The sequence below is a fragment of the Cervus elaphus genome, chromosome 16 (genome assembly GCF_910594005.1).
Source record: "Cervus elaphus chromosome 16, mCerEla1.1, whole genome shotgun sequence".
In the NCBI taxonomy this organism is placed as follows: domain Eukaryota; kingdom Metazoa; phylum Chordata; class Mammalia; order Artiodactyla; family Cervidae; genus Cervus; species Cervus elaphus.
The window spans coordinates 35,977,539-35,996,671 of record NC_057830.1 but is presented as its reverse complement, the minus strand read 5'-3'; the positions used below and the strand labels follow the sequence as shown (position 1 = coordinate 35,996,671).

At 39.4% G+C, this 19,133-nt stretch overlaps 1 protein-coding gene across 1 annotated transcript; it reads left to right on the top strand.

The window, feature by feature from the left end:
- The first annotated feature begins 7,782 nt into the window (after nt 1-7,782).
- Nucleotides 7,783-18,218, top strand: DNAJA1 (DnaJ heat shock protein family (Hsp40) member A1). Its single transcript, XM_043927387.1, has 9 exons — nt 7,783-7,939; nt 9,005-9,146; nt 9,274-9,451; nt 11,731-11,835; nt 12,488-12,715; nt 14,644-14,758; nt 15,772-15,887; nt 16,184-16,284; nt 16,982-18,218. The coding sequence occupies exons 2-9, from the start codon at nt 9,015-9,017 to the stop codon at nt 17,198-17,200; spliced, it is 1,194 nt and encodes a 397-aa protein (XP_043783322.1). The 5' UTR covers nt 7,783-7,939; nt 9,005-9,014; the 3' UTR covers nt 17,201-18,218.
- The last annotated feature ends 915 nt before the right edge of the window (nt 18,219-19,133 follow it).

Here is a 19,133-nt window from a genome sequence, read left to right as displayed (position 1 = left end):
TTTAATGCAAACTTTAAAAATTATACACCCTGTAGAGCAACCCATAGACTGTAGGTGCTCAGTAAATAAATTACAGAACAGGACACTAACAGCCTATTTCGAATTTTGTGTATTACTGGAAACAGAAAATAGGTGGTTACAAATCTATTTCTATCATAAATGCCTTTCTTTTTTTTTTTTTATAAATGCCTTTCTTTTACTACAAACTTTTATAAACTTTTGCTTTCAGATTCAACCCATTTCTCTTAGAAACACAATAATACTTCGTGACTTGATTTTCATGAATAAAAATATTATTTCTTAATTATACAAGAAATGCATGGATTCTTTCTCTAAAAGGCTAACATCCCCAACCAACGACCACTTCCTACCTGGTCCTCAACATCAGAGATACATAAGTACTATCAGTTCTAACTGTATTCTCCTGTTCTTTTTCTGTAGATACTTGTATATTAAATGCTACTATGTGTAAAACTGAACTCATGATTTTCCCCTCAAAGCTAACCTGGTTTCTCTGATTTCCTTGTCAGTGAATAGCATTATCCCATCTGAAACTTAACATTCTGTATTTTATCCACCCACTCACCTGCCACATCTAATGATCAATCACTTCCTTAGGCTTACTTCTTTAGTATCTTGCATTACAGCTCTCTAGTCTCCAATCCCACGTCCACTGCTTTAATATTGGCCCTCTTTACTGACTACTTCCACTCAGGGTCAGTTACACGCTGCGTGATGGGCCGTCACACAGGGCCTCATGCTTGGTTTAATGCTCTGCTCTCACTATCCTGAAATTCTCAATCATTTTTTACCAACCATGCATTGCGGCTTGCAGTATTTTAGTTCCCCAAACAGGAAGTGAACCTGGGCGCCCAGGTTTTATCCCCGGTCAGGGAACTAGAGGGCTTCCCAGTTGACTTTAGTGGTCAAGAACCCAACTGCCAACACAGGAGGTGTAAGAGATGCGAGCTCCATCCCTGGGTCGGGAAGATCCTCTGTAGGAGGGAATGGCAACCCACTCCAGTATTCTTGCCTGGAGAATCTCATGGACAGAGGAGCCTGGCGGGTTACAGCACTTAGGATCACAGAATTGGCCATAACGGAGGCAACTCAGCACAGCACACATGCAGGGAACTAGATCCCACACGCCAAAATGAAAGGTCTTGAGTGCCGTAACTGAGACCAGATGCAGACAAATAAGTAAATGTGTTTTTTTTTTTTTAAAGAAAAATTGTAGCTTTGTATGGTGATGCTATGGTGATCATTTTTCAGTGTATACAATTATCAAAACATTCTGTTATACCCCTGAAACTAATATAATATCATATGTCAACTATGTCTCAATTTAAAAAAAAGAACGGGCTCTGATTAATAATAATGTATCAGTAACAATTTTAGATCATTAGTTATGACAACTGTACCATTTTAATTTAACAATAGGGAAAACTGGGTGTTAGGTATACAGGAAGTCTCTGTACTATCCTTGTGACATTTCTGTAAATGTAAAACTGTTTCAAAATTAAAAGTCTATTTAAAAACCAACAACTGGGGACCTGGGGGTTGGAAGGGAGAACAGTTCATAAAGAAGACAGAGACCATGCGTAGTCCTAGAGATAAAGAGGAAAACCAGAACAAATCGGAGACACTCAAAAAGAAAATTTCCAACCCCACTAGGCCTCCCAGTCAGTTGAAACCTAAGCGTTGTAAGAAATTTAATTCATACAACCATTTAAAATTGCATTTTAGCTAGAATTTACTTTCCATTTTGTGCTTTCTAATAAAATTTTTCTTTACTTTTAAAGAAAAAAAGTATAGCAGTAATTCTACACCCCCAAAACTCCCCTCATCTTTCCTCCCCTCCAACTCTGACCCCATCACAGTTTCCTCTTTCTCTTCTTTTAGGTCTCCCCATCTCAGAAAGGGCATCCCCAACCATCCTCTTGCTAAGGACAGAAAGCTGGAAGTCAGCCATGACTCCTTCTCCATCAGCTTAGCATCCTGTCACCATGACCTGGCAGATTCTCCTTTATATTTATACTTCCCTCCCTCTCCATTTCTACTATATAGCCCTTCAGTTCAGTTCAGTTCTATATAGGCCTTAGGCCTTAGTTATTATTATTTTTTTTGTGGGGGGGGGGGCATATTGCACAGCTTGTAGGATCCTAGTTTCCCAACCAGGGATCGAACCTGTGCTCCCAGCATTAGAAGCACGGAGTCCTAATTACTGGACCACCAGGGAAGTTCCAGCCTTACCAATTTTAATCTCGTCTCTCATCATAAAAGCTTCTGATGAATCCATCCTCCAAATTAACATCCAAATGGTTGTTCTAAAATGTAAATATGATCAAATTATCTGTAAAACAAAGTTGCTGTGACTAAAATATGACATTTATAGAGAGCTTAGCACAGTGCCTCACAGGCACTCCCCCTGAAAAATCAGCTGTTAGAGGTTATATCACCCTATCCCTAAACTCTTCCAGTATCTCTCAAGAGCTTTCAAGAAAAAATTCTAACGTAATTCTCAAGCCCTTATGAAACTGGCTCCTACCATGCCTCCAGTTATTTCCAGCTATCTCCATGGATACCTGTGATCTGGTGAGAGTTACAGAGCACACTACTGAAATACATTATAATGGTAAGAAAGGAGACCAAAAGCTCATACAACTCATTTGTGATAGCAACAAAAAGCACCTTTAAGAAGAAATGATCAGAACCTGTTTGTTTGTTTTTTTTAAAGTACACAGCAATCAAAACTGTGGTATTGCTACAAAAACAGACATATGGATCACTGGAACAGAATAAAGAGCCCAGAAATAAGTCCACACACCTACGGTCAATTAATCTTCAACAAAGGAGGCAAAAATATAAACGGGGAAAAAGAGACTCTCTTAAGCAAGTGGTGCTGGGAAAGTTGGACAGCTGCGTGCATATTAATGAAGTTACAACACACTTTCACACCACGCACAAAAATAAACTCTAAAATGACTTAAAGACTTAAACATAAGACGTGATACCATAAAACTCCTAGAAGAGAGCATAACATTCTCTGACATAAATCACACAAATATTTTCTTAGGGCAGTCTCCCAAAGCTATAGAAATAAAAACAAATAGGACCTAATCAAACTTACAAACTTTTACACAGAAAACCATGGGGAAAAAAAGACCTACAGAATGGGAAAAAATATTTGTGAGTGATGTGACTGACAAGGGTTAATCTCAAAATAAATAAACAGCTCAAACAACTCAACAACAACAAAACAAACAACCCAACTGAAAAATGGGCATAAGACGTTACTAGACGTTTCTCCAAAGACGACATATAAATGCCCAGTAGACACATGAAAAGATGTTCAACATCACTAATTATTAATAAATGCAAATCAAACTAGAACAAGGGCTTCCCTGGTGGCTCAGCGGTAAAGAATCTACCTACCAATGCAGAAGACACAGCAAGATAACTTGTTTACAGAGAGGAAGATTCAACACTATGAACAAGTTAATTCTTCCCAAGCTGACTGGTATATAAACGCACTGTAATCACAATCAAAATCACACTGGGACGTTAAGGGAATCTGCCAGAAATACTCCTAAGCTCATGTAACAGAAGAAAAATACTAAAAAATGTCAGGAAAATTGTAAAAAGAAGGAGCAATGAGGGGAAAGAGGCCTACCAGACACTAAAATGTATTTTAAGGAAATTTAGTACATGTAAAAATGGCATTTCACATGAATTAAGAGAAATGGAATATTAAAATAGGCAAACCAGTTCACCATTTGGAGAATAACAAAGTTCAGCTAATTACAAATAATCCTCAGTACTTACATCAAAAGAATTTCCAGATGGAATAAAGATTTAAATATGAAAAATGAAACCAGGAAAGTACCAGAAGAAAACCTGGGAGAACATATTTACAAGGTTGGATTGGTGAAGGCTTTTAAACATGGCAAATGAAGAAGTATGAGGGGGACAAGCAGAGAGAATAAAGGAAATGAGAAGGCAAAAAGAAAGAATTAAAACTTACCTACATAAAAATTAAAAACCTCAAGAAATTTCCTGGCAGTCTAGTGGTTAGGACTTCACTCTTTCACTGCATAGGGCCTAGGTTCAATCCCTGGTTGGGGAACTATGATCCTGCAAGCTGCATGGCATGGCAAAAAAACTAAAAACTTTACGTGGTCAAAGTATATAGAGGTAGTAAATCAAAAGCTACAAAACACTAGAGGAAATAACTGCCACATATGACACATTAACACTACTATCCTAAGCATAAAAGTGCTATCATATATCATTAAAACAGTGGAGGGACACCACAGAAAAACAGTCAAATGATAAGAATAGACACATGACAGAAGAGTCAGTAAACATTTGAAAGATGTTAATCACACTATTCAAGAAACTCAAATTAAAACAATAGATATCACTTTTTAACCTTTAAACTTAGGTGAGACAAAAAAAGACAGAACTCCCCACACTGGCCATTACTGACAGGCACAAACTGATGTGGAAAGTTATTTATTCGGTTTAAATCTGCATTCACGTTCACATAGCAATTTCAGTTCCAGATGTCTTACAGAAATACTTGCAGAAGTGCCCAAAGCTGTATGTGAGAATTCCTCTGCAACGCTGTTCACAGAACAGTGTAAACTGTCACCATGCTCATCAATAGCAGAATGGTTAAAGTGCCTGCGTACTAAACATTACACACTCGTCAAAAATAACAAGCTAGACTTATTTGTCCTGCCACGATAAGATGACAATAAATTAAATGAAAGGGGAAAATTGCAAGTAGCATGTATGATCCTATTTCTAGTAAATTCTTTGTAATGATTTTTTTTAACACAAATTAAGAATCACCTAACTGCTTCTGGAGTGACAAGATACTAGTTCAAAGCTTGAATTGGGAGGAAGAAATTTTATACTTTTCTAAGCTTAATTTTTTAATTAAGTACTACAGTCAAATGGGTTTAATACTCCGAAGGTATAAACAGGTATATTGTGAAATGTCTTCCTCTCCATTCACCTCTCTCCAGCACCTAGCTCTCTCCAGAAGAAACCATATTATTAGTTTGGGGGTATCTTTCTGAAATAATCTATACACATACAAGCAAATAAATAGTTTTCTTTTTTTAACCAAAAAGTTCTATTTTATTCTTAATAAAGAATTAACTTATAATATTCTATGGGCTTTCTCTGGTATCTCAGCTGTATAGGATCTGCCTGCAATGCAGGAGACCCTGGTTCGATTCTTGAGTTGGGAAGATCCCCTAGAGAAGGGATAAGTTACTCACGACAGTACTTTTGGACTTCCCTGGTGGTTCAGATGGTAAACAATCTGCCTGCAAGGCAGGAGACCTGGATTCCATCCCTGGATTGGAAAGATCCCCTGGAGGAGGTCATGGCAACCCATGCCAATTCTTGCCTGGAGAATCCCCATGGACAGAGGAACCTACCGGTCTACAGTCCATGGGATCCCAAAGAGTTGGACATGACTAAGCACAGTACAGCAACCAGAAAGAAAAGGAATTACACATACCAGATTTTAAAAATATTTTCAGTGTCATATTTCAGTCTTACTGTTTCAGTCCCAAGAAGGTATCTCCAAGTTTGTATTTATCAAATTTTCATCTTTCTAAAGGGGCTTCCCAGGTGGTGCTAGTGGTAAAGAACCCACCTGCCAATGCAGGAGACTTAAGAGACTCAGGTTCCAACCCTGAGTCAGGAAGATCCCCTGAAGTAAGGCATGGCAACCCACACCAGTATTCTGGCCTAGAGAATCCCTTGGACAGAGGAGCCTGGTCAGCTACAGTTCAGAGGGTCACAAAGAGGTAGAGATGAACGGACTGAGCACACAGGCATCTTTCTAAAACTTGTGGGAATTTCAATTGGTTTCCTCAGGCAAAAAGAAACACTAAACATGGTAACATTTAAGAAACACTAGCCATGGCAACACTGATCACAGAAACTTGGTTGAAGTGATTTGATATATACCATCTGATGGTATTTCATGTGGTTAACCAGTGTTGGATTCACGAACACACAGATTACACTAAATTAGGAACTGGAGGACTTCAAGGCCCACATAACACATGAACGATATTTATTGTTTACTGTTCTCTAGTAATTGTTCATGTTTTCACAATTGTTGGCGTCTCTGCCTGGGATACTCATCTGGACAAGCCAAGATTCCCCCTACTCAGCACCTCAATGCTCTTCTTTTATTGGCATTTATCTTTGAGGGGTGGATAAATGACTTAACTGATTTTTATATTATCAAGTTATAGCTCACTTCCTGGCAATACTAGACTTTTAGTAATGGATGCTTAAAGAAACAAAACCCTTTATACATAAGGTGATAGAGAAAAACCTAACATCTAAGAGTAGAAATGTTAGGTGTTTGTCAGCCTTAGCACAAGCACAGACACGTGAAAAAGTGCATTTCGGAAAATGCAGAAAGCTACAATTTAAAGTGTTAAGTAAAAAAATAATAATAATAAAGTGTTAAGTATGGGGAAATGCCTCCAGGGTAGTTTAAAATCTTTAGTTCAGGAACATACACCAGTGGGTGTTTGTCAACTTCCTCTGAAGCCTCACCTCCCGTCACTCCAGCTGTCAGCTCTGTCTGTATCCAAGTGTCTGCAATTTCCTAAAAATATCATATTCTTTCATACCTTAACCTCAGCCTTCCCTTGCACTGCGTCCTTGCTGGGAACACTCCTTTCTTCACAACTCAACTGCGACTTCCCCACAGCTTCCTCTGTCCCATCAGACCTCTCCCATGCTGACCTCTATCTTGGGGTTCCCCTACAGTTCGTTGACTTGTGTGTCTCCCTACTAACATCTCAAACGACGTGAAGCGGGCTTTTTCAACTTTGCATCTCCGTCTTCCTCGGTGCCAGGTCATCCCGTGTTTGCTGCTGAAGCATACAGACCCCAATTTCCACTGAGTCCCGCGCTCAAGACTAGAAAAGCCCAAAGGACCCATTTCAGGCTATAGTTTCATATTCACAGACTGGTAGCACTTAACACGTTACGTCAAACAATTAATGCTATTTGCTAGTCATTCTTTTGTGTTATTGTGTCCAGGGCTAACCAAACCGGAGGAACGACGGGCCAGAAACTCCAAGGCCCAAGGTTTGCACCATAGTATTGCAAACGTTTCCTCATTTAGTGCTGCCTGAGCCCAACGTATGTTGAAGATATACCCCTATATATGAAAATAAAGTGTATATAGGGGTCTAGACTCGCACAAAGAGCTCTTCCAGTTTAGCAGTTTCGCAAATTACGAGGCCGTGGACTGAGCGTCTGATTGCTCGGGGTCCCAAGCCCGTCCTGCTTAGCATTTCGTGCCGGCGGTTTCCCAGAACCTCAAGGCTAAGAAACTAAGCCGGTTTGAGGCGAGGAAAGAGACGAAAGAGGCGCCGGCGGGGAGGCGGAGCAGCAGGGCTTTGTTCTGAGAGGTTCCATTGCAGCACACGGCCCCTGCCCGGGGCCCTGTTCCCAAGTGTTGCGTGCATCTAGCCAGCGGCGGTGGCCCCACTGGTCTGGGAATACGGAGCTGACCCAGAATTGCAGCGCTCCCAGGCAATCCCGGCTCCCGCGGGCCCACTAGCTGGAAGAAGGGGATCCAGAAAGTTCCACGAGCGTTGCGAACCCAGGCTTGCGCCCATCCCCACAAGGCCCTTGCGCACAACTCCTCCCCGCCCGAACTCCCCCCGCGCCGTTGCCCAGGTAACCGCGGGGCGGTGGCAGCGGAGGGAGGGGCGGGACTTCCGGCGGGTGACGCGCCTGGGCTCGGCTACAAAAGGCGACCGCTGCGGCGAGCCGGCCGGAACTTTCCAGAACGCTGGGTGAAAAGCGGAGGAGCGGCGGCTGCCCGAGCTGCGCACAGCAACGCGCTCCTTCCCGCTCCCCCACACCGGCATCGGCCCGCTCACCGGTGAGTTTCAGCCCTAGCGCGTCCCCTCGTCCCAAGTCTGGCGCCACGGGCGGCGCCGGGAAGCTGGATAGAACCGCGGTCGGGAGGCGGTTGGCTCCGCGTGGGCGGGAGGGTTGTCGGTTCCCGTATCCTCGAGTCCCCTTCTGGAGGGCTGGTGGGGGTGCCCCGGCAACCCTTACCGGCGCGCAGCGAGTGGGCCCGAGACCTTTCCTGAAGCTTTTTCCACCTCTCCTTGAGGTCTCCAAGGATCTGACGCCTCCGGCTTTTCCTCAGCCGGCGCTCGGTGTGGGGGTGGGGGGTCGTCGCGTGGGGGGTGGGGTGGGGGCGATCTTGCGCGCACGCGCGAAAGGACCCAGGGGCCGAGGGGATGCGGGAGGAGCCGGGCGGAGGCTGCGGCTTTCGTTTCTCTGATCTCTCCTCCTCCTCTTTGTTGAGTGCTGGGTTTCTCCCACCCCTTCCATCCTGGGAGGGGAAAGGAAGGAAACCGTAACGGTCGGCCCTGAATGCAAGGGAAAACCTAACAACGTGTAAACTACGTTGGCTTGTGGGGGCGAGAGGGGTTCGGTCAAAACTGAGGAGCTACTCCTGTGATTGAGAAAGAGACTGAGGGGGGAGGGGAGCTGGTGTTCTTTATCAGTTTTGTAAAACACTACCCCCCCCCCCCCCGCTTTGTGCCCGAGTGTTTTTTCTTGTAACTGTATGATTTATCAGGTTTACCAAAGACAATAATAGGACTGAACTTGTTAATACCCCTTTTCTGTACTGCCTTCTGTCGCTACTTGGGAAGGAAAACAGAAAGAATCCAGATGATAGTCGCGTTAGTATGGACCCTTCGAGGTGGGAACCAGCGCTACAGGAGGTTTTTGAATTATTCCCTGATAATTGTTAGGTGTTAGTCTCTTAGGACTTACGGGTGAGTTACCAGAGGAATTGTTACTTTTTCTGTGAAACTTAAGGAAGGTGGTGGTCTTATCAGACTTGTCAAAGAACAGATTTCCCTGAACTCTTGATTTTTATTAATTAAATCAGTTGAAAGTCGGTTAAAATAGAGCTTTCTTGTTTTAGGCTGTAGAAAATGGTGAAAGAAACCACTTACTATGATGTTTTGGGGGTCAAACCCAATGCCACCCAAGAAGAATTGAAAAAGGCTTACAGGAAACTGGCCTTGAAGTACCACCCTGATAAGAACCCAAACGAAGGCGAGAAGGCAAGTAGTACACCCATAACATAGTTGAGTCCTTGTCAGGTGTATAGTATTTCAATTCAACGTGAAATTATGTTTAATATAGTAGCTGTCCTTTATGAGTGAAATTTATCCCCTTTTTCTCAAACAGTTTAAACAGATTTCTCAAGCTTACGAAGTGCTTTCTGATGCAAAGAAAAGGGAATTATATGACAAAGGAGGAGAACAGGCAATTAAAGAAGGTGGAGCAGGTGGTGGTTTTGGCTCCCCCATGGACATCTTTGATATGTTTTTCGGAGGAGGAGGCAGGATGCAGAGAGAGAGGAGAGGTAAGAATAACATAGTCTACATGTATGTAGCAAACTAAAGTTAGCCCTTTTAGTTAAAGCAGATTCTTGAGAATTCACTTAATAAACGCTTGTTTACTTGTTAGTGTAATGTACACTAACCTATGGTAATAGTTTTTTTTTTTTTTAATTCATTTATTTGGCTGCACCATGTCTTAGTTGTAGCATGTGGGATCGAACCTGGGCCCCCTGCATTGGGAGCTCAGAGTCTTCACCACTGGGCCAGCAGGGAAGTCCGGGTAATAGTTTTTTTTTTTTTCCGGTAATAGTTTTCTAAATGAGATTTGGTGAAACTAAAAATAGCTAAGCCAGTTAAGTACTAAAAAGTGTATCTAAAGTTGTTGGGAGTATATATGGCTTCATGAAGTCTAGGAACATAATTTTCAAAACCTTTTTCACAGATTTCATTTGATCTTCAACGCCAGTGGGAAGTGCAGTGGATTTATTCTGTGAAAAGTAAATTTTTTCAAGGTCCTATATAGCCATGCATCAATCTTCACTGGAACACAGGTTCATTGCCTCCAAATGGCCTGCTGTCTGTTTAAGCTTTCTTAAGTTTTATTACATCAAAATACGTGCCTTTAACATGTGATTTCTGGACTGTAGAAATATGCTCATAGGAGTACAGTATTCTGGTCAGAGTTCATCTTACTCTTGCCACTGTGGTTTATACAAACTAATGGGTAGAACCCATTATAGAAGAAATGGGCAGGCTATTAAATTTCTTTGAGTGTTTTTGGATTCAGAAAGACTGGGAATTTGTGTGTGTGTTTTTAATGCTGCACAGGGTGTCAGTTGCAGCATGCAGGATCTTTTTAGTTGTGGCTTGTAGGATCTAGTTTTGCTTATCAGTGATCAAACCGAGGCCCCCTGCATTGGGAGCACGGAATCTTGGCCTCTGGACTACCAGAGAAGTCTCACGACTGGATATTTTTATTCAGATTTTCTTGGAATGGGTATGTTTTACTATTTTTTTTAAGAAATTTAAACAATTTCCAATCAAAGTCGATTGGCGAAATTTAAGCAAATCTTTTTCAATATCATACTACAGAAAACGTGCAAATCTTTTTCAATATCATACTACAGTCTGTAGTATGATATTGAAAAAGATTTGCTTAAATTTCAGAAGTTTTGTTCCTTCCCTGTACTCTAAAGTCTATAAAGCTCTGAAGTAAGAAGGGTAGCTTTTAGCATGGCAGAACCAATTATGTGGAATTTGTGATACAGAACCAAAAGGTGGGTTCAGGAGCAGAAGGTTATAGTTAATGGTACTTCACTTTTGATTGGAAACTAAAAATGTTCATTATACATATTGTGGAGATAGTTCAAGAGCTTGTTTAACTTAAGCGAAAGATATATTTTCTGGTGGATAAAGTCATTGCGAAAGAATCACTAGCTAGGAACTTATTAACTATTGACAGGTCACTGCATTTCTTTAGCCTCTGTTCTTACATAATCTCCACCTTTCACTTCCCATTTCTAGATGAGCTATGCCACTCCTTTGTAGCTTCTGGCAGTATAAAATTTAGATTTCTTCAAAGAAAAATAAAAATTCAGCTACTTAGGTTGTAATAGCCATATTTACAAGCTCAATAACAATATGTGACACTGGCTATGTATTGGCTAGCACAGGGTATAAAGCTTCTCTCTTACTGCAGAAAGTTCTGTTGGAAAGCACTGTGGTAAAGAATGAGAAACCTAGCCTTTAAACAGTCAGCTCAGCAGTAAATGTGCAGTTCCTACTTCAGGAAGAAGTAGGAATTGATATTCTTTGGAGACTGAATAAATATATCAGCTTCCCTGGCCAAACTTGATTAGTTTTTGCAACCTTAGTGTGCTGAAGAGTTTTTGGATGATGTAGTTGGTCATGTCGCTCAATATAATACATGAGTCAAGGAATATACTAGGACAGAAAAACAGTTTGGGTTAAACTATTGTGAAATGTGTCTATTCAAATAACGTTTTTTCAAGTGATTTTTGCAGTTAATGGTTTTGGTTGCCATAAATGTAGGAGGGCCACAACTATATCCATATATATGTTACTTAATCTCACCTGGTTTTCCTTATTTGAAGTTACACCACAGTTAGATTATATGTGAACCCTGTAAGGCTCATCTTTGATTTTCCTTTCCCGTTTTTACAGTGCATTGAACACAGGATGCAGCTTTCTAAAATTTTACTTATTTTTGGCTGTACTGGGTCTTCGTTGCTGCAAGGGCTATTTGCAAGCAGTATTTTAAATGAGGAATGTTTTTTTCTAGGTAAAAACGTTGTGCATCAACTTACAGTAACTTTAGAAGATTTATATAATGGTGCAACAAGAAAACTAGCTCTGCAAAAGAATGTGATTTGTGACAAATGTGAAGGTATGTCTTAACATTCGTTGTTAAAAATGGAACTGAAACCTTTCTGGATATATAAAACTGGCAGATACTGCGCTGTGCAAATATGAAAACCACCTGAACCTCTTTCAGAAATAACAGCAAATTATCAGCACTTTAATGTGTGTGTTTTGAATGCAGGTGGAATTGATGTAATTTGGTGTCTTTCTACTCAACATTGTTCAGAGATGAGTACTTCCTATCCCCTCTAGAACTTGAGGCACTCCAGTGGCTTCATAATCTTAATACTTAGCAATGTTCTCTTTTGGGGTAGTCAACTGTGAAATTACTGACTGTGATGTGGATCTTTGGGGTTTTTTTTTTTTTTTTTTTTATTTAAACAAGTTGTTGAAAATGCAATGTTTTATAATGAAAGGAAACTAAAATGTTCTCATTTCACAGTTGAAGTACTCTTAAGAATTGTGTTTTGGGAGCATATGTTTAAAATCCAAAATACTGAAATAGTTCATTGAGGAAAAATAGCAATCAAGATGTTTATAATGATAACTGAAGCTGATGTGGCAATATTTTATCAAAAAGCCTGAATTGTTTTTTTAAAGCAGCATTCCATCAGATCTTGAAAACATTAATCACTATGTTCAACACTAAATTCAAACATGCTTTTTAAACTGTTCAGGCCGAGGTGGTAAGAAAGGAGCGGTAGAATGCTGTCCCAATTGCCGAGGTACTGGAATGCAAATAAGAATTCATCAGATAGGACCTGGAATGGTTCAGCAAATTCAGTCTGTCTGCATGGAGTGCCAGGGCCATGGGGAGCGGATCAGCCCTAAAGATAGATGTAAAAGCTGCAATGGAAGGAAGATAGTTCGAGAAAAGAAAATTCTAGAAGTTCATATTGACAAAGGTGAGTTCTGAGCCACTTCTCTATTTTGATTAATTATATTAATTCTACAGTTTGTAATTGCTTAAAACTATCATAATTGGGGATAGTTTGTTACGAACTGTTGGGGTAAAGAATAGGTGTGTTTTTGATTTACTGATTTGTAAGAACTTAGACTATGAGTATTTGTAATGATTTCTACAGATTAGGTAAACATACCTGTTCCTGCCTCTTGGATAACCTAAAATTTTCTTTAAATATTCTTAGGATTTACTTTATTTTGCCTATTGCTTAATTTTGTCAGTTTATTTAAAAATCCTTTAAAATGTATTATAGCAGTACATATTCATTGTAGAAATTTAGAAACGTATATACAGCCCCAGAGTAAATTTTGTTGAATTTAGTATGAAATAATCAACATAGATGGATCCTTCAGACTTGGCTATTTCTAAATGAAACTATTATTACATCTAATATATACATTAATTTAGGCCCCTGCAATAATAGACCCCCATGTGACTCAGTACTCCTCTTCCTTGATTTTTTTTCTCCTTAACTGGTCCATGTTTGGTAGGGTTTGAATGTCTCCCTGTCTGGTAAAATTCCCTCCTTGATACCAATGAAATGCCCTCAGGAGGGAATTTAGTACTAAGTGAAACCATTTATGAATGCTACACTTGCCTAAACACCCCCAGCCACCACCTCATGCCACACTATATGTGGGATCTGAGTTCCTCCTTTGCACCCCCTGCAGTGAAAGAGGAGTGTCTTAACCACTGAACTGCCAGGAAAGCCCCTGCACCTTGTTGGAACAACCGGTAGAACTTAGATCTGAGTTTAATTGCTTCACTAGTGTAGCAAGACAGTTACTTAGCCATGAATGACATGTTTATTTTTGTCAGTGTACAATACTAATATTTTAGTGTAAGTCCCATCTCTTTATAGAGGTACATATTAAAGTATTAGGGTTAATTGGTATGTCTGGATTTTACTTGAAATATATGTAGGAAATGTGGGTGGAAAAGTGTGTAATACATGAAATAGTCATGAACTGGTAATTATGGATCTAGATTGATGTTATATAGGGATTTGTTCTACTGTTGGCTGTTTTGTATACATTTAATACTTAACAGGATAGAAACTAAAACAAAGTTGCTCTTGTTGGGTGACCTCAGTGATCTTTGGTTCAGGAAATCCAGAGCTATTACTGCAGTTTTTGTAAAGGTGTTAGCTCGCTCTTACTGAACTTAACTGAGCCAGAGGGAAGAAATCTCAGTAAAGATGTTGACCTTTAAGAAATGTTTGCTTATTGGGAAACTTTTCTATTCTTGACTCTATTATAGTCATTAACCACATGGTCTGAAATTTCTAAAAAGGATTAAAAAAATTATTCTTTTTTAAAAGATTAAAAATCATTCAGTGAAAATAGTGTGGATTTTAAAAATTTTTCAGTTTCATATTCTAATACAATAAAGGGAAGAAAGTCTGACTTAACGCTTGTTACATTTAGTAGAAATAATTTGACTAAGTGTTTTTTAAAGTAATAAAATAGTAAAGCATTTATGGTTACGTTTGCCAGTCACTGATTGGTGCCTGCATAGACCTTTTTCTTCACAAGAGCTGTGATGGAGAGGTAGGTCTCTGTGGGAAAGCTGATGCTTAGGAACGTTATGCAACTTGCTTCCCCAGGGTAATCCTAGTAATGCCTAGTAATAAATAGCAGCTCTGAGATTTGAGGCTTGATTTGTTTGCCTCTGGAATTTGTGTTCTCCATTATGATCACTTTCTTTAGTAAGAAATTGGATTGATCTGAGCATGTGTGCATTTTTGGTAAATTCTTTACAATTTGAGCATCTACAGAGACTTAGACACAAACATGCATTTGTGTTTCTTAGTAGAAACACTGACCTTAGTTAGATGTTAAGAGTGTAAAATTAGCCTTTTGTTTTTAGGCATGAAAGATGGCCAGAAGATAACATTCCATGGTGAAGGAGACCAAGAACCAGGACTGGAGCCAGGAGATATTATCATTGTTTTAGATCAGAAGGACCATGCTGTTTTTACTCGGTAAAAATTTATAAAATACTCAAACTGACATCTTGCCTTTTAGGGATTTTTTTTTCCCCCCCTCTAACTTGAATGAGCTTCTCAGTTTTAGAACACTTTTTTGAAGTAACCTAGAAAAGTATAGCAGAAGAATGAGGCTATGTATGTCTTTTATAAATGATTGTTAAATCATTAATGTTTCAAAGAATCAGATTCTGATTTTGTGTCTAAATTTATATAAATTGTTGCCTGATCTGGTTTTTGAAGGATATGCTTCAATTAGATGATGTGTTGTATAAGGAGGTGGATTAGGGACTGCATCCTAGGACAAAATTTAGTTCCCAATTTTAATACATTTTTTTCAAAACTAATTTTGAAATATGTGCCTTAAAGCTTTCACCAGTTTCTTTATTTCCTGAGTTCGTGATAAGCTTGGTTGCAACATTTGACTGGAATAGGACTACAGTAACTGTTGGGAGTGACATCTTAAAAAAACAGGTTTTGAATTAATGGTGTCTCAACAGTAATGGGAAATGCTGTCAAGCTCAGAATTTTGATGCTGTCATTTGAGATGAATCCTCAGTGTTTCTGGAGAGTGGTCTGTGTGATGAAAAGATGTTACTAATACGAATTGGAAAAGAAAGCAAGCACGAGGAGGAGGAAATGTTATAAAAGGTTGAGTTCACAATGTGCCAGGCACTATATTAATTCATGTACATCAATAAAGAGATCTTACTGTTCCCTTGAAATTGGCCATGTCCCCTTTTCATAGACCCTGACTTATCCAGGACCCAGTCAGAGATGTGTTCCACTGCCTAGAATGTGTGGAGGGATTCTGAAGCTTGTCCAGGAAACTCGGCTGGCAGGTTCCATGTATTTGCTGTTCCCTGTTCTCAGGTCATTTTAAAAATGAGGAAGAAAGGGCATCTTTTGAAATATACCACTTGTTTCTAAGAGCAGAATTCCCTATTTTGGTACTTGGAATCATTGGTGGTTTGAAAGCCCTAAGCAAATGCCATGTTTCCATTGTACAGACGAGGAGAAGATCTTTTCATGTGTATGGACATACAGCTGGTTGAGGCGTTGTGTGGCTTCCAGAAGCCAATATCTACTCTTGACAACCGAACCATAGTCATCACTTCTCATCCAGGTATGGTAACTAGATAAGTGTTTCTTTTTATTCTGGTGTTCATTGCTAGTACAGGCATAGAGGAAAGTGGCGTTTCAGTATTGCTCAGAACATAACCATCCTTGAGCTGAGCTGAAATTGTGCATTCTTGACTCTATTGTGAGCCCCTAGAAAATCTATAAATGAAATTATAGAAACCAGGATTGTTTCACATAGATGTATTCCTGTCAGTGAGCTAGGATGTTCCTCTGTTCTTTACTTCCCCTGTCTCATAAAAATATGATTGTATTCAAGGAGTTTGGCTTTACTGTTTCTAGGTCAGATCGTCAAGCATGGAGATATCAAGTGTGTGCTAAATGAAGGCATGCCAATTTATCGTAGGCCATATGAAAAGGGTCGCCTAATCATTGAATTTAAGGTAAGCTTAGAAAGTACTTCAGAAATGTTTGAGAATGATTAGCTTATTAAAATTTGTAAGTTTCTGAATTGCCGGAAGTGCCAGATTTATATTTTCTCTTGTCTAGATCTAATATTTTTCCTGTCATGTTGAACATTCTTTGTATCAAGTTGGTTTATCTGCATCACTGGGGCAGGGAAGGGGATGCATGGCAAGTGGGTATTTTACTAATGAAAGGCTACTACTAGTATCTTTAAAGTACAACAGAAGCATGTTAGCTAGTGTGAATTTCTGACAAAATACTGTAATGCTCTGGTTCTTCAAGCAGTCCAGCCATTTCCCTTAACCTTAAATTGAGTCACCTCAGACCCACAAATTTAACATTTTAAAAATTGCTTTCTGGTTTTAAGAATAGTTTTCTTTAAATATCCATTAAGAAGGGTTAGAATGTGTTTTAGGCTGGGTTCTGTTAAAATGTATTTGATGAATAGAAGTGATCATTACAGTGCAGTTACTATTTAGTAGGGTTTTTTTTAAGACTTTACTTTGAACTCAGGTTCAGAATACTAGATGATTTGACCATTTGTTCTAACTAACCTCGGATTGGCCAATTTACCAAATAATTGTGTGGTTACAAGTGTGTTTTGTGGGGAAAATGGGTCAATGATAATTTGTCTAAGGAGGAATGAAATAAATCATTTAAATTTTCATTTTATAGGTAAACTTTCCTGAGAATGGCTTTCTCTCTCCTGATAAACTCTCTTTGCTGGAAAAACTTCTGCCTGAGAGGAAGGAAGTAGAAGAGACTGATGAAATGGACCAGGTAGAATTAGTGGACTTTGATCCAAATCAGGAAAGACGGCGCCATTACAATGGAGAAGCATATGAGGATGATGAACATCATCCCCGGGGTGGTGTTCAGTGTCAGACCTCTTAGTAGGCCCATGAATAACACTCACTGCTGGGGTTTTATTGCAGTAGTGATTGAGTGAAGGACTATAATCATAATATGCTCACTACTTGCTTTTGTTTTAATATTCAACTATAGTAGTGTTTAAAAGTTAAATGAAGAATAAACTCGAATATAAAAGCTCTGGCTTTCCTGTATGTATGATGACTTCAGTGTGCAAGATAAGTTTAATACTTGTAAAAACGACTTTAAAAAATTACCCCTAGCATTTGTTAGGCCATACTTTGTAATTGATTTCAGCTATGTACATGGAATAGCTTAGACTGAAATGCCAGGTTATATGTATTGACTTCAGTGTGTGACCCTTAATTGTTAAGCTATGAAATTAAAACTGTGTTTAACTGGCAGTCAGACAAAGAAGTTAATGTAGAGAAGTGTTGGTCTGTATAGTTGTAGTAAGTGGGATTCATTGTGATGCTTCTGCATTTATTCTGTTGCCTCAATTGTTATTTGAAGATGGCATGCTGTATAATTTAATTTAGCCTGTGGTATCAGTGATAGAAATGATACCTTTGTAAAGAAGGGGTTTATCATAACATGCTGCTTCTTGAGGGCTTGCACTTGTAGAATTGCATTGCCTTCTTCTGCTGTGCCATCTTTTATTAATATATATAGCTATTGGTCCTGGTTACTTTTTTTGCCACTCCTCCCCCCACCCCACCCCTTTGGACCACAGTAAGCCTTAGAGTAGTGACTTCTGGAGCAGGGCAACTTAGAGGTTAGAGTGATGAGACCTTTACATGGAGAAGTAATTTGCATGTATGAGCTAGGAAGGTGTTCTTGTAGGTATGTTACAGGCTTACTTTAAACCATTTAACTTATGCTCCAGAGTAACTGTAATTTAATGTTGGTAGTATAGCACATTATGACGAATAGCTTTAATTGTATGTTTAAAGTCATGTTCACAAGCTTAAATCTGGTATCAGAATTTAAGCAACTCTTGAAATGTATGACTGTCTCTTTAATATACTGATTACAAAGCATGTCCAGTGTGTCACCACAGGCTTTTTTTTCCCAGGTTAAAGCATTGGCTTTTCACTAGTTAAGATTAACTAGTTTCATTTAACTAAAGTTAATAACACCAAAAAAATACTACTAAACAAGGGTGGGGAGTGAAAGTGGAGGGATGAGTAACGAGCAACAAATGGGATTGGGGGGGCTTAAAAATTTCTGCCAACACTGAAGTGAAATGCGAGTTTTTGCTTGTTCTACTCTGATTCTGTATCTCTTGTAATCAGGAGCCTTAAACAGTTCTAACGTGGACGTGTACGCCACAACCTAACTTCCCCTTACAGCACTTGAGTTAGAGCAGACTGAAACTCGGTGTGAAGTGCTTATTTCCCACACATTCAGATTTCCTCTCATACTGACAGTCTTAATTGATAGCCTCTCCCCATTCTATCATTCTTGTGTTATCCCTCTTTAATCTGTGGGAAGGCAAGTGTTCAGAAAGGAAAACAAAGTATTGGTCTAAAAAACTCCACGATAAACCTGTCTTATAATACATTTTAAAAACTACAAAAATTGTTATATGGGGCTTTAATATTTATTAGTCATGAGGGAAGTAAAATGAAAATTCGGTGAAATATACCACTTTGTACCTAGTAATCCAAAATGGAAACAAGTGAGAATATGAAGAAATATGAGAACCGTGTACCTTGTTGGTGCTTCAGCATCAGTCCTGAACATTCTATTAGAGGGACTGATGCTGAAGCTCCAATACTTGGGCCACCTGATACAAAGAACCGACTCACTGGAAAAGACCCTGATGCTGGTGTTTTAACAGGTGAATGAACAAAATGTGTTATGTATGTCTTTGTGACAGAAAGGCCTTGCATTTATATGAACTACCTAGGCAGATTCATCGCGCACAGATTACCGAGGGCTGGGAGGAATGGAG